The following is a 15,897-nucleotide window of genomic DNA, read 5'->3' as shown; positions in this document are numbered from 1 at the left end:
GGTGCACGCTACCACGCCCGGCTAGTTTTTTGATTTATTGTAGAGATGAGGTCTTGTCAAGTTGCCTAGGCGGGTCTTGAACCCGCAGGCTCAGGCAATCCACTCACCTCGGCCTCCCAAAGCGCAGGATTACAGGCTAAGCCACTGAACCCGGCCTGTTATCTCTTATTTTACCTCACTGGGATAAAAAAATTCTAGTTGCAAACTACTAAATTGATATCCAAACACAACCCAGAGTTTGATAAACACCATTCTAAGCTATATGTTTATTTATTTATTTTGAGTTGGAGTCTCACTCGGTCGCCTAGACTGGAGTGCAGTGGCCGCTCCCGGCCACCGCAGCCTCGCCTGCTGGGCTCCGACAGTCCTTCCGCCTCAGCCTTCCAAGTAGCCGGAATTACAGGCATGCGCTACCACGCCCGGCTGATTTTTCGATTTATTGTAGAGATGAGGTCTCGCTGACCAGGTGGGTCTCGAACCCGCGGATTCAGGCAATCCACTCACCTTAGCCTCCCAAAGGCGAGGGATTACAGGCTGAGCCACCGAGCCTGGCTATATGTTTAATACAGGTATAAATAAATGAAAAAAAAAAAAATAATGGCCAGAAGTGAGGTAGTTTTTCCTAGGTTACAGAATCAGTAAAAGTAAGAATAAGGATTAGAATCCAGTTTTTTAGAATTCATATTCCAGAAAAACTGAAAAGAAAAAAAAAAATAGAATTCATATTCAATTTCCCATTATTTCCTAAAAGCTACATTAATAACAAGTTGCTTCAAAACCAATAAAAATGACCAGTAATCTAATGTCTGAGTAACTCTGACCTGATGAATACTCTAGGCACTGTATGCTGTTTACTGCGCAGACTGTATGGATGGAAACCAGATGGTGGAGAGCGGTGCATTGATTTTTAGCACCAGGGACACACTTAATTCTTGCACAGGATCTGAGAACTCGGTATTTTCTCAAATATCTGGGGGAATGAATGGCGAAAATAACGACTAGACTGATTAACATAAGTCAAACCACTTCATTCATTTTTTTAAGGATCCTACTTTTGAGTTCCCCTAGACCCAGAGAAATATTAGGTCCTGTCACACCTTTGGAAATGAACGGTTCATCTCTGAGCTAACCCACTAGGTGGAATAACAAGGGTGAAGGAGGAATCTGGGTTATTTTGTATTTCTAGCAACAACTAGCCGCTTCTGAAGGACTAATTATTTGAACAGATCAATACAGAGTAAGTTGTCTTCTTCCTGCTCAGGAACTTCCAAGCGCTCCCACGGCTTCTAGGGCAAAAACCAAATTGTGTTAAAGACATTCTGGCACTCAAGCTTCTTCACGGTCTCATCCCAGCCTCATCACCACACTAGCCCGCCTTTCAAGAGTCTACCTTTAGCCGGGCTCGGTGGCTCAGCCTGTAATCCCGCGCTTTGGGAGGCTGAGGTGAGTGGATTGCCTGAGCCCACGGGTTTGAGGCCCGCCTGGGCAACTTGGCGAGACCTCATCTCTACAATAATAATAATAATAATAATGATGATGATGAATTAGCTGGATGTGGTAGCGCGCCTGTAGTTCCAGCTACTTGGAAGGCTGAGGTGGAAGGATCGCCGGAGCCCAGCAGGTCAAGGCTGCGGTGGCCGGGAGCAGCCCCTGCACTCCAGTCTGGGCGACAGAGTGAGACTCCAACTCAGCAAAAAAAAAGTCTACCTTTGTGCTCTGTGCCTTGCTAGGGGGAGGACCTGCCTCTCGGCCTGGCACAAACTCCAACTCATCCTTCAGAAACCGGCTTAGGCGTCACTCCTGGAAACTTTATCCGACTTTGACGCCGAATGTTGCAGCACTCCGGCTCTCAAAACCAGACAGGAAAGGTAAGAGAGAGGACATGGGCTGCCTTACCCAAGAATCAGTGTGACGGTGGCTACGGCTCCGCTGAGTCTGATGGCGGATGAGGGCCCGTCCCAGCGACCCACCACCCGGCGCTCTCCGCCGACCCATAGCAACGCCGTGGTCTCACAAATCGTCTCCGATCAGCGCATGCGGCTTCCGATACTCAGTGTTCGACTCCCAGAAGTGACGTGTGAGCGAGTCCAAGCAATTCAGGCCCGAAATTGAGAGGGGAAAGAAGAATGGCTTGTTTCAGAATGCTCTTTGAGTTTACCAGTATTATAGACTATAAATATAAAAATGGTTCTTGGAACTTTACTATGGATGCCACTACGAATGTCTCAAATTTGGAGAGAACGATCGAGTTAAACGAATGGTGCATTCCCATTTGTGCGTCGGTCTTTAGCGTTCGGCGAGAAACTAGATCAAATGGAAAACACGGCCCTTCATGTTCACGGCTCTGACCCCGCCTCCCGCTGTTTTGGTCAGGAGGAGGCGGAGACTCGGAGGGAAGGGTGTGTCTGTGACGCGAGGGGGGCGAATTTCCCAGCGCTGGTTTTCCGAAGTGTGCCCTCGCCAAAGTCTAGCCTTACAACCAAATAATTTGTTGTTTACCTAGCCTTCTCCAGCTGCGAACTGGGGAGAAACGTCTCCGCCTGGATGGGAGTTCGGAATGGGAGGTTGCATAATATTTCCAGAGTTTGGCAAAGTTGCAAGGAAAGCCAGTAGGGCCTGATTTATGCTTTAAAATTAAAAAATGTTAACAGTTCTAGTTACAATTTCATTAGCATTTTCCTGTAATTAAAAGTAAAGTGAAAACAGTGAGCTGGCTCCACTCCTAGGGGCTTTTGCTTCTCACTTGAAGGTTAAAATTTTTCTGTCAGGTGGGAATAGAAAGTCAGTTTAGAGTGGTGTGTGTGCTGGAATGTTCTCATTGATCTTGAGACCCACCTCATTGTTAGGATGCTCAGAGAGAGGAAGCACCTTGCGCATAGATCGAATATGTGCAGGGTCAGGAATCAAACCCAAGGCCTGTTACTATCTTATACATTCCTGGGGAGAGAGGGAATGAGGAATGTTAGCATGCATTTTAGAAATCATAGGATCAAGGCCGTGTGCGGTGGCTCAGTCTGTAATCCTGGCATTTTGGGAGTCCAAGGCGGGAGGATTCCTTGAGCCCAGGAGTACGAGATCAGCCTAGGTAATATAGGGAGACCTCATGTCTACATAAAAATTTTGAAAATTAGCTAGGCATGGTGGTGCGTGCCTGTAGTCCCAGCTATTTAGGAGGCTAATGTGGAAGGACTGTCTGAGCCCAGGGGGTGGAGGTTATGGTGAGCCATAATCATGTCCGCTGGAGCAACAGAGAGAGACCCTGACTCAAAAAAAAAGGATGCATAGGATCGAAGCAGTGGAATCTAGCATAGTTTGATTTAGCCATTCCATTATGTATACATACATCAAAACATGCTGTGTACCATAAACGGTATACAATTTTTACTTCTTAATTAGAAACATTAAAAAACCAGAAATCATAGGATCAATAAGAATCTATTTAACTCAGGGATTCATGCTTTTATGTACACACAAATTCCCAGGGACTCTTGTTAACAGGCAGATTCTGATTCATCAGGTCTGTGGTGAGGCCCAGGATTATGTTTCTAACAAGTTTCTGGGTGATGCCTATGCTGCTGGACCATGGGTCACACCTGGAGTAGCAAGAGTAATCCACTCCCTTCTTGTGTAGATGAAGACACTGAAATGGACAGGCTAAAGATCAGCAGGTTAGCTGCAAACAAAACTGGGTCCAGACCACTCACCCATTTCTGAATTCTCTGCCCAGCTCTCTGTGTACTACACTTCACTGCTGGCTCTTACTAAATTGGAGTGAACTTTGGGAAGTGCCCCAAGGGATTGCCGACAAGCTGTGTAGTAGTTGGCAAGGCAATGAGAAGGCAGTGCTCACAGATGAGCAAAGGATGCACTAGAACATAAGTTCTCCTGTTTCCTAACTTAGAAGCAATATATCTTTAAAATTCCTAAACACACTCTCCAGAAGTATAATATGAAGATCTATGGAATAGATTTAGCAGATAGCTTTTGGTATTGTCTCCAGAGCTGAGTGTTAGAGATAAAAGTAACTCATGAAGGAAGATTAAGTGGATACATATAATAATAATAATAAATAATAATAATAGATGATATAAACAAACTCACCATCTCATTCCTAGAGCTCAAATGGGACTTCACTTTAGTTTCCTTTTCCAGATTTTGTTACCTCCAGTGACTAAAAAAATAAACACTCTGGGCTCAAAATTTTTTTGACCTAATAAACCAAATCTATAATTTAACAAGGACTGGTGAGGCTTCAAGAGGACATTGACACTATAAGATTAATTAGCAGCAACTATTCCTAGCTGACAAATAAAGCATAGATAATTATTTTTCCCCTCTTTTTAAAATTTTAAAGATGTGGGGTACAATTCAGGGTTAGGCATACAAATGTTCATTATGTAGGTACCCTTGTTGATGAGGTGTGCCCCTCCCTCCCCTGGCAGTTTCCCTCAACTGCCAATCCCATCCCCCCCTCTCCTGGCAGTTTCTCACTACTGCCAATCTCTTTCTTTAGTATTATGATAATTGTTCAAGGTCCGCTTATGAGTGAGAACATATGGTACTCTGTTCTTTGTTTCTGTGATAAATCACTGAGTGTGATAGACTCTAAATCCATCCAAGTTGCTGCAAAGTTCATATGTTTATCCTTTTTTATGGCTGCATAATATTACATTGTGTATATATACCACATTTTTTAAATCCAGTCCAGCTTCGACGGGCAGCATGTTGGGTCCATGTTTTTGCTATTGTGAATAGAGCAGCAACAAACGTGTGTGCTGGTGTCTTTTTTGTAGAATGATTTGAGTTCCTCTGGGTATATTCCTAATTGGGTCATATGGAAGGTCAATTTCTAGTTCTTTCAGAAATCACCACACTGTCTTCCAAAGAGGTTGCACTAGTTTGCATTCCCACCAGCAGTGTAGAAGCGTTCCTTTTTCTCTGCATTCTTACCAGCATGTGTTGTTGTTTGTTTTATTAATGATGGCCATTCTTACTGGGGTTAGGTGGTATCTCAATGTGGTTTCGATTTGCATCTCTCTGATGGTGAGTGAGGCTGAGTACTTTTTCATATGTCTGTTGGCTGCCCGTATCTCTTCTTTTGAGAAGTGTCTATTCATGTATTTTGCCCACTTTTTTTTGTTTTTGTTTTTCTGGGGGTTGGAGTCTCACTCTGTCACCCGGACTGGAGTGCAGTGGCCGCTCCCGGCCACCGCAGCCTCTACCTGCTGGGCTCCGGCGATCCTTCCGCCTCAGCCTTCCCAGTAGCCGGAATTACAGGCACACGCTACCACGCCCGGCTGATTTTTTTATTTATTGTAGAGATGAGGTCTTGCTGCCCAGGCGGGTCTCAAACCCGTGGGCTCAGGCAATCCATTCACCTCAGCCTCCCAAAGGCGCGGGATTATAGGCTGAGCCACTGAGCCCGGCTTTTTGCCCACTTTTTAATGGAGTTGTTTGTTTTTTTCTTTTTGGCACATTTGAGTTCCTTACAGATCCTAGATGATAGGCCTTTGTCAGAAGTACAAATGTTTTTCCCATTCTGTGGACTGTCTCCCTGCTCTATTGATGGTTTCCTTTGCTTTGCAGAAGCTCGTCAGTTTGATGAGGTCCCACTTGTCTATCTTATTTCTTATGGTGTGGGTACTTAGGGTTTTGATCAGGAATTGGTTGCCAGTTCCAGTTTCCATAAGGGTGTCTCCTGCATTTTCTAAGAGTCTTACTTATAGTTTGAGGTTTTATGTTTAGGTCTTTGATCCATTTAGAGTTAGTTTTTGTGATAGGTAGGTGTCCTGTTTCAATCTTCTGCATGTGATCAGCCAGTTTTCCCAGCACCATTTACTAAATAGGTTCTCCTCTCCCCAGTGGTTGGTGGTGAAGGCTTTGTCAAGGATGAGTTGGTTGAGAAATTCAGGCTTAAGCATAGATAATTCTAATGTTTCTCCCAAGAAGTTACTGAAATCTACCAATAACAACTGAGTCTCAGTGTTCTTATCTGGTTAATGGGGATAATAATAATTCCTCTCCTGCAGAGGTAGTAAATGAAATAACCCTGCAAGATCATTGCCTGGTGGTTTGCAGGGGAACCAAATGGCACATCTGAGCCTTTTTTTTTTTTTTTTTTGTCCTTCAACAATTGAGCAATGAAGGTGAGAACGCAGTTGGATAATTGTACAGTGAAGAAGGCAAGGAGAAAGGGAATTGAGGGTGTTGAGCAAAGATCATGGGACCAAGATTAAGAGGAACGAGGGGAGATTGTGGGGGGAGTGATGACGGTGGTGATGAAGGGTGCGGCCAGGTGCTGGCTGCTGCCCGAGTGAGGGGGTTGCGAAGATGAATCAGTTCGGGTCCCTGCCCTCCAACTACAGAAGTCATTTCACCCACACACTTCAGGAACAGCACAACCCAGCCCAACTCCTCTCACCACTGTGTCTGCCGGTGGAAACTCTCACCCCACCAGGCTTGTGTCTGGAAGAGGAGTCAGATCCTCCTGATTCCCCTACAGAGCCTACCCCTTCTGCTGAAGCCAGGATTCTCAAGTAACTGACCCCTGAAGGAGGTTGCATTGATTTGGGGATTGGAAACCTTGTATCCAGCACCCAAATAGCAACACAGGGAGTGTTTCTCATTGATGGTGTTGCCTAATGCTTGATTTACTGCATCTGAACAATTGTAGCTACAAGCCCTGAAACCCACACCCAGGAGCAAACTTCAGAGTCACTTTCAGCTCTCCAGTTCCACACTGTTGTGCCTCCTGCTCCTGGGCTCCACATCTATCTGGGGAAGGAAAGAGAAGAGTGAGAGGGTTTCTGCTTTCATGCCTTGACCCAAAGTGTCAGTGGCAGAAAGATTGTTCCAGAGCAAGCTTACAGCCCTGTCCCTCCTTCTTTCTCATACACTGCACCTCCTTCTACAAGGACATTAAAGCTGTTTGCATAAGACTGAAAGTTGTGAAAATAGAAGTCTGGCAGTCTCTGCAGAGAATCATTGAATCAGTAGGGAAACTCCCTACAATTATCTGCCACTTTCAGTTAATCTACTGAAAATGGGTGGATTCTCATACATGAGTGAGTTTCAATAATTCAGCAGACCAAAAAGTTGTTTTTAACTGACACATAATAATTGTGTGTATTTATGGGGTGCAGTTTCAATACGTGCCTATAGTATGCAATAATAAAATCAGGGCATTTAACATAATCCATCACCTCATATATTTATCATTTCTTTGTGGTGAGAACATTAAAAAAATCCTCTCTTTTAGCTATTTTGAAATGTACAACACAAAGCTGGGCATGGTGGCTCACACCTGTAATCCCAGCACTTTGGGAGGCTGAAGTGGGAGGATCACTTGAGGCCAGGACCAGCCTGGGCAACAAAGTGAGATCCCCATCTCTACAAAAAACAGAAAAATTAGCCAGGTATGGTGGTGCACACCTATAATCCCAGCTACTCGGGAGCCCGAGGCAGGAGAATCACCTGAGCACAGGAGGTCAAGGCTATGGTGAGTCGTGATGATGCCACTGCACTCTAGCCTGAGGGACACAGAGTGAGACCTCGACTCAAAAAAAAAAAAAATCAACAAAGAAAAGAAATATACAGTACATATTGTTAACCATAGTGACCCTACTATCAGCAGACATTTATTGGTGGCTCTTATACATGATTAATTTGAGTCACTACAATCAAACATTGATTGCTTGTCTGTGCAAGTTATTATATATATGGAAAGGTGTAAAAGATGTCTTGCTTTGGTGACACTGCCCACAAGATCCTATATATACTGTATTTGAACCCATACATTTTTCTTGACTCTTTCTTTTTCTTTTTCTTTTTCTTTGAGTTGGAGTCTCACTCGGTCGCCCAGACTGGAGTGCAGTGGCACATTCATGGACACCCCAGGCTTGACATGCTGGGCTCCAGCAATCCTTCCGCTTCAGCCTTTTAAGTATCTGGAACTACAGGCGCGCGCTACCATACCTGGCTAATTTTTTGATTTATTGTAGAGATGGGGTCTCGCCAAGTTGTCCAGGCTGTTCTCGAACCCGTGGGCTCAGACAATCCCCTCATTTCAGCCTCCCAAGGTGCTGGGATTACAGGCTTGTGCCACCGCACCCGACCTTTTTGACTCTTATAGTTATATATGAGGTATCTAGGGTCTTTTATTCACAGATGACTTTGCAATTACTTTTTCCCTAACAAGTCAAGTGAGAAAGGGTATTGTTATTTTTCTGCATTTTTAATGCAGAAATTGAGGCTCAATAACATTAAGTTCAGTAGGGCAACCCTTTAGGCTTCCCTCTCACGGTGGGAGCTTTTCTGTTCTCTCAATAAATCCTCCTTTCTCACTAAAAAAAAAAAAAATAATAAGTTAAGCAAAGTAAAATGAAATAAAGGAGGCTAGAAGTAGATTAATAATCACCAACCCTAAAAATCTGCAAATAGTACCGGGTTTCTCTCATTCATTCATTCATTCATTCATCACAGGGCTTTGGTAATTTGGCACTGGACATACTCCCTTCCTTGATAAGCTTACACTTTGGTGGTGATCAGCCTAACAGGGAGGCTAGTCAGGGTTAAATACCTCAAGTCAACAATGGAGCCATGAACTACACCACCAGGTAGTCTCTACTCCATTAAGAGGGCCTCCAACCTCCAGGATTTTACTCTTTTCTTGAAAAGTGACCCGTCTCCTTAAATCATTCTAATAAATACATTGATCAGCACTGGCATATAAACCTGGTGATGATGATGAAATGCAAAACCATGTTGTATGAATAAAAAGGTGATGGAAGTGTAACTAGCCTGGGGTGGGGGGGAATCCTGGGGGATGTGGGGACCATTTCCACTTATGTGGAGAACTGTCAGAGGGAAGGGAGAGAAGGCTGTTTTGAGTAGACACAAGGCAAGAAAAACCAGAACAAACAGGTAGAAACCATAGAGTTGCAATTTTGGGTTCAATTTGTTTGAGCCTTCTTACAATCAGAGTGGTTCAGAGATGGACTTAGTAGGGTAGTGAGTTCCTTGCCACTGGAGGTATTCAAGCAAAGGTTAGATAACCAGTGGTAGATGTTCTAAGTCAGGTCCATGCCTCAAAGTGGACGTCGGAATAGAGGACCATTAAGGTGCTTTACAGTACCCTGATCCTGGCAGGTTCTCTTCCTCTTCATGCTACCCTTTGTCTCACCCAGTATCTGAAATGGCAGGGGCATAATTATGGCCTCAGAAAGGGTGTCTAGGTTGGCAAGAGCAGGGTGGTGCCTTCACTGTGTAATTTGGGAGAAAACTACATCTTGCCCACTTTGTCATGAGAGGGTTGAGGTTACCATGAACCACCACCTAAAAAATTCAGTCATCATTAGTTACAAATACTATTACAGGATGTGGTGGCTCATGCCTGTCATCCTAGCACTTTGGGAGGCCGAGGTGGGAGGATTGCTTGAGCCCAGGAGTTTGAGACCAGCCTGGGAAATATATTGTCTCTATAAAAAAAATTAAAAAAAAAATTAGCTGGGCATGGTCGCTTGCACCTTTAGTCCCAGCTACTCAGGAGGCTAAGGTGGATCACTTGAGCCCAGGAAAGCTTGCTCTGGGACCCTCAATGAGTCGGGGCTGGGCTGCAGGTATCTGGATTCCTTCCCTGTCATCTCTGGGTGCCTGAGCTTTGGCTCTGATAGTGACATGACACTGCTCCAGTGCCTCCAATGATTCACTACAGCTTATACAATGCCATTCAGGGCCCCAGCCTGACCCAAACACAGCAAACATAGGCTTTGGGGATCTGGAGAAAGTTTCTTAACTCCTCCAAACCTTACTCCTTTCCCTCTGGAAATGAGGAGACTAGAACACACCTGAAAACACTCTTAGGAGGGTGAGGTGTTTGGATGGATCAGAAGCACTAAAGTCTGACATACGGCAGGGGCTCAAAACACAACATTCCCTGCGTTTGCCTAGTCAGTGTTCAACATTAACTACCTTGTGCATGAGCCATTTCCTCTCTGGACTTCTCTCTCCTGTCTCTGGCTGCAACAATCTATCCATCCTTCCATGCTCATCATGAAGCCCAACCCTCCATAAAGTGGGCCCTGTTCCGTTTACTGTTCAACTACCAACTACATGCTCTTTTTTTCTTTTTCTTTTTCTTTTCAGTCAGGGTCTCACTCTGTTGCCCAGACTGGAGTGCAGTGGCATGATCATGGCTCACTGTGGTCTCAACCTCCTGGTCTCAGACAATCTTTCTGCCTGGGCCTCCTGAGTAGCTGGGACTACCAGATGCACATCATTACATCCAGCTAATTTTTTTTTTTTAGAAGCAAGGTCTTGCTGTGTTGACTAGGTTGATCTCAAATTCTCGGGCTCAAGCAATTCTCCTACATCGGCCTCCTAAAGTGCTGGGATTATAGGTGTGAGCTACTGCACCCAGCTTATTTTTCCTTCTGAGTCCCCAGAGTGCTTCAGCATTCATGATCTCACCTTTTTTTCATCCCCTACAGGAGACCAAAAGCTGCCTCTCAGGTCCTCTCCGAATTGGGAAGTACTAGAGTATAAACTCTTTAAAGAAGGGAGCGTGTACATCTCCCCAGCATCTAGTGTGCAGAGGCCAGCTGAGTTAATGTTTGTGAACGAATAGTGATGACTTTGCTAGATCAGTTACATGGCCCAGCTAAAGATGTGCCAGGCTCACACATCCAGACAGAAGTTTAAAAGCAAGAGGCAAACTAGGGCACAGGCTTGCATCCTACCCTTTCTATTCTCTAGTTGAAACTCTCCAAGTATTTACCACATATATTTACTCTCATCTGTATTTTATACTATGAAGGGTCTCCCCCCAAAAAACCCCTGGAACTATCTTTTTGGCTGCTTATAGTACACTCAGAATTTGGTCCTCCAGATCAAACGGTCAACCAAAGTTTTTATCTGGAACTTTTGAGAAGCTTGCATCGCAATTTGCAGATGAAATGTTCTGAGTTGTAGCAAACAGGTGACTGTTTCTTCCATGACAATGCATCTGCCCACACAGTGCTGAGTTTTCCACAGTTTTTGACCAAAACCAGCATGACCCCCATGCCCTACCCTCCCTATTCATCCAATCTTGTCCCAAGCAAGTTTTTTTTTATTTCCCCCACCCCCCATGAGAAAATACTTAGAGGGAAATGTTTTGCTGATGTGGACAGGTGAAACAATGGCAGAAGCACTAAAAGGCTTCAAAATGATGAATTAAAAAACTTTTGAACAGTGGAAAAAGCATCTCAATAGGTGTATTGCATCAAACAGGAAGTACTTTGAAGGTGACTGAAATTTAAACATGTGAGAATAAATATACACATTTTAATAAATAAATTCCAGGTTTTGGGGGGGTCCTCCTCATATTTTCTGAGAAATAGGAACAGCTACAACTCTCATGGTTTTGAAGTGAAAACCTCAGGAGGTCAAGCTTACCAGGCAGAGCAGAGGAACCCAATGGGCCACCAGCCTTTCAGGGACCTGAATGTGATCTTTAACATCTTTGGGGACAGTGAGAGCCATAAAAGTGAACTTTCCATTGGAGATTCAGGTCACGTGGGTCCTTATCTGACTTGGCCACTAAATCACTGTGGCCATACATGTGTACTGCCAGGCTCTCAGTTTCCTCATCTGTAAAACCAGGGGAGGTCGACTAGATTATCTAGAAGGGCCCTACCAGCCCTGACAGTCTGTGCTTGTGGCAGTCCCATTACCCATTTTCCAAGTCCCATTACTGTGAAAATAAATATGTGATGAGTGTTCATTTACTGCACATTGATTTGATGGCAGGCATTATGCTAAAGCTGGGGACACAGGCTGAATAAAATCCAGCAGAGTGAATAAAATGTGAATTTCTTTTCTTTCTTTTTTTTTTTTTTTTTTTTGAGTTGGAGTCTCACTCTGTCCCCCAGACTGGAGTGCAGTAGCCATTCCTGGCCACCGCAGCCTCGACCTGCTGGGCTCCGGTGATCCTTCCGCCTCAGCCTTCCAAGTAACTGGAACTACAGGTGCGCGCTACCACGCCAGGCTAATTTTTTGATTTATTGTAGACGAGGTCTCGCCAAGTTGCCCAGGAGGGTCTTGAGCCCGCAGGCTCAGGCAGTCCACTCACCTCAGCCTCCCAAAGGCGCGGGATTACAGGCTGAACCACGGAGCAGGCTAAATGCAAGTTTCCATAAGGAACTCACAGTATACTGAGTTGGGGGGAGGAGGAAGGAGAGAGTTAAAGACAACTTTGTAACAAGGCAAGAACTGAGGTAGAGATACACTCAAGGGAGCGTGGAGGAGGGGCTGGGTGTGCCCAGGATGTTTTCCTGGAGAAAACGGCACCTGAGCTGGCGCTGTAAGTTGAATCAGCCAGGAGAAGTGACAGGGGAAGGGCATTCTAGTTAGATGGAGCCAGTATAGGCAACGGCAGGAAGGGAGGACACATGAGCAAGGGGCAAGCCCAGGTTATTCTGAGTTGCTGGAGCATAAATTAAGAAGTGAAGGCCAGGAGAGGAATGAGGCTGGAGAGGCAGGTACCAGACCTGAAAATTCTTGTCTTATACTGAGAAGCTGGAAGTGTATCCTGTGGTTAGTGGGAAGTCACCGATGGGTTAAAATAGGACAAGGGACAAGGTCAGATGTGTGGTTTAGCATCTGTGGAGGATGGCTTTGAGAGGTACAGGTTCAAAGGAAGAGAGACTTCTGTAGCTGGGGGAGAGAGGCAGGTGTGGGTGTGAGTGTGCTGTTTGTGGCTTTGCTAGGGCTGGAGGTTGCTCTGACTGCTCTTGTTGGGGGAAGAACCAGCAGCTCTGCTTGGTTCTGGGGGAGCAGGAGGTTTTGGGAAGTGAGTGAGAATTTAGGGCACCTAGTGAGGAGAGTGGATCAGTCAGGAAAAGGGAAAAGGTGGCTGGATGGGAAGTGTATTAGTGCTGTGACAAATGACTACAAACTTACTGTCTTAAATCAACACAAATGTACAGTTTTGCTGATTATAAATCCAACGTGGATCCCACTGGGTTAACTTGAAGATTTGTAGCAGCCACATTGAAAACACAAAAATAAGCTGAACATGGTGGCTCATGCCTGTAATCCCAGCACTTTGGAAGGCCAAGGCGAGAAGATTGCTTGAGTCCAAGAGTTTGAGACCAGCCTGGGCAACATAGTGAGACCTCATCTCTACAAAAATTTAGCTGGGTGTGGTGGCACACACCTGTAGTCCCAGCTACTAGGGAGGTTGAGGCAGAAGGATTGCCTAAGCCCAGGAGGTTGAGGTTGCTGTGAGCTGTGATCTTGCCACTGCACTCCAGCCTGGGTGACAGAGTAAGACCCCAACTCTCAAAAATAAAATAAAATAAATAAGGAAGGAGAAATAGATAGGCACAATTTTATTTATTTATTTATTCCTTTATGAGTCAGAGTCTCACTCTGTCGCCCAGGCTGGAGTGCAATGGCTCGTGCACAGCCACCGCAGCCTTGACCTACTGGGCTCTGATGATCTTTCTGCCCCAGTCTTCCAAGTAGCTGGAACCACAGGCATGTGCCACCATACCCGGTTAATTTTTTGATTTATTGTAGAGACAAGGTCTCCTCAAGTTGCTCAGGCTGGTCTCGAACTCTTGAGCTCAGGCAATTCTCTCACCTCCACCTCCCAAACTGCTGAGATTATAGGCTTGAGCCACTGTGCCCGGCTAAATTAATTTTATTTAACTCAACAAAGTCAAAGTAGTATCACTCAATATATGATGAATACAAAAATACTGAGGTTTTTACTTTCTTTTTGTCTTACAAAAGTCTTCAGAAGCCAGTGTGTATTTTGTCCTTGTAGCACATCTGAATGGGGTCGGCTATGTTTCAGGTGTGCAGCAGCTGTGTGTGGCTAGTGGCCACATACCAGGCAGCATAGCAAGAGTGCTCTCCTCTGTCTCTTTGCACAGCTGGCAAATATTAGGGTCTCTGCCCAAAGCCGCCCTCCCTGACCATATTGTCTAAACCATCCATCTTCCACTTCTGTACTGCTTCCTTTTCTCCAGGGTCTTACAACTATCTGATATTTTATTAGTTATTTGTTTGTTTGTCATCTGTCTCCCAAAGACTGTAAATCCCATAAAGGCAAAGACCTGCCTGTTATCATTTGTGCTATCATCCCAGCAACGATGTCACATCCATGGGAGACTCAACAAATATTTGCTGAATGTCTTTGAAGACTCCAGGTTTGTCATTTGTCATCTCCAAAGCCAACATCCGATGAATGGGATGTTGCAGGAGGGCGGGTGGAGAAAGAGGAAGGAGCATTATGTAAGGCATAAGGTGGGAGGAAGTTGGTCCAAATGCCTTCTGTGAGATGAAAGGCTGACTCTTGGAGATGTCAAGTTCAGGACTGGGGCTCCCGGTTCAGCATTTGCTTCCAGCCATGACGTGGCCTGTGTAGATTTCAGCCACTAACTTATCCGGTTGTGTGAGAAACCATCTTATTAAGTGGCATTTCTGCTTTCTACCAGTAGATGGAGGAGTATCACTAAGAAAGCCCAGCCTGCAATTTCTAACCTGTTTCCCAGCTTGCCTTTGCTGCTGATGATGCTGTGTTCTGGAACTGTTCTGTCTCAGATCTGTGGTGTAGATTCATAAATGGTGCTACCCGCGCTCCCAGCCTTAGTTTTGGGGGGGGAGGTGGCCAGCTTTTTCATAAGGTGAGGCTGTCCCCAAAGGGTTGGCCCAGGCCCAGGCCATGAGACGATGCGGCCTCCTCCTGGATTTGAGCACAGACACAGAAGGTGACTCACGCCGGGGTGTTCCCCTTGGCCTAGAACCTTTCTGTTCTCCTGAGTTTGAAAACAAGCTTATTAAGAAGGCAGTCAAGACATGACCTAGACTAGTCAACAGGAGCAGCTCTATGGGTCTGTGCATCTGGAACTGGTACTCTGGCTGTTGCTGAAAAGCCTGGCTCACCGGTGGACTCCTCCTCCCCACCGCTTGTGGTCCATGGTTTCCCTGTGATCATGTGAAGTGTAATGTGGAGTCTCTTGTAGAGGCTGAGATCAGCCTTGGCTCCCACCGCTGCTCCCTCGTCCTCTCTTCTCTAAGCCTTTCTGGCCCTTGGACCGCTGAGCCATTTAGAGATGTTAACTGCTTGAGTATGATGTCTGGTTTATCTGTTGGTTTATTTATTTGTTTATTCGGTGTATCACTCAATTGCCCAGGCTAGAGTACAGTGGCATGATCACGGCTCACCATAGCTTCAACCTCCTAGGCCTGGGCCATCCTTCCACCTCAGCTTCCTGAGTAGTTGGGACTACAGACACGCACCACCATGGCTGGCTATATATGTAGTGAGGTCTCACTATGTCGCCCAGGCTGGTCTTAAACTGGGCTTAAGCAATTTCCCCACTGTCTCCCAAAGTACTGGGATTACAGACGTGAGCCACCATGCCTAGTTATTTTTATTTTTTTAATTTATAAAAGTGAGATGAAGTCTCATTATGTTGTCCAGGCTGGTATCAAACTCCTGGGCTCAAAGGATCCTCCTACCTCAGCCTCCAGATGTGCTGGGATTACAGGCATGAGCCACCATTCCTGACTGATGTCTGCCTCTGTAGAGTTTAGACTTCAAGATTATGGATCAGTTGAAGATCACATTTGGTATGTTTTGACCAGAAATGTTTGTTATTTGGAGCATGTCCTATCTACTTCATTGTCATTGCAAGATAGCCCTGAAATTTGAGGAATCAGTGTTGGATTAAGTGATTTATTATAGTCCTAACTACCTCATTCCAGCACTGTGTCTGGTAACTCTCCATTAACTCATCAGTGCAGCTGAGGAGTAAGGCATTATGGCACTGGTCAAAGGATACCATGAGGCCAATCAGCTGTGAAAAGGCCATTTCTTTCCCTGGAGATTAGGAAGGATAAAAAACA

General features: G+C 45.3%; 1 protein-coding gene across 1 annotated transcript in view; it reads right to left on the bottom strand.

Moving 5' to 3' along the window:
- The window catches only part of LSG1 (large 60S subunit nuclear export GTPase 1), a 33,575-nt gene extending 31,273 nt beyond the window's left edge, over window positions 1-2,302 (bottom strand). The window contains exon 1 of the mRNA XM_008061928.1: window positions 1,897-2,302. Within this exon, the coding sequence (XP_008060119.1) occupies window positions 1,897-1,995 (99 nt within the window). The 5' untranslated portion in view covers window positions 1,996-2,302. The remainder of the gene's footprint in view (window positions 1-1,896) is intronic.
- Window positions 2,303-15,897: the final 13,595 nt, after the last annotated feature.

This window comes from Carlito syrichta, unplaced genomic scaffold (assembly GCF_000164805.1).
Source record: "Carlito syrichta isolate Samal-C Ts95f unplaced genomic scaffold, Tarsius_syrichta-2.0.1 Scaffold305641, whole genome shotgun sequence".
NCBI classification, from domain to species: domain Eukaryota; kingdom Metazoa; phylum Chordata; class Mammalia; order Primates; family Tarsiidae; genus Carlito; species Carlito syrichta.
This window is presented reverse-complemented; position numbering and strand designations above follow the sequence as displayed.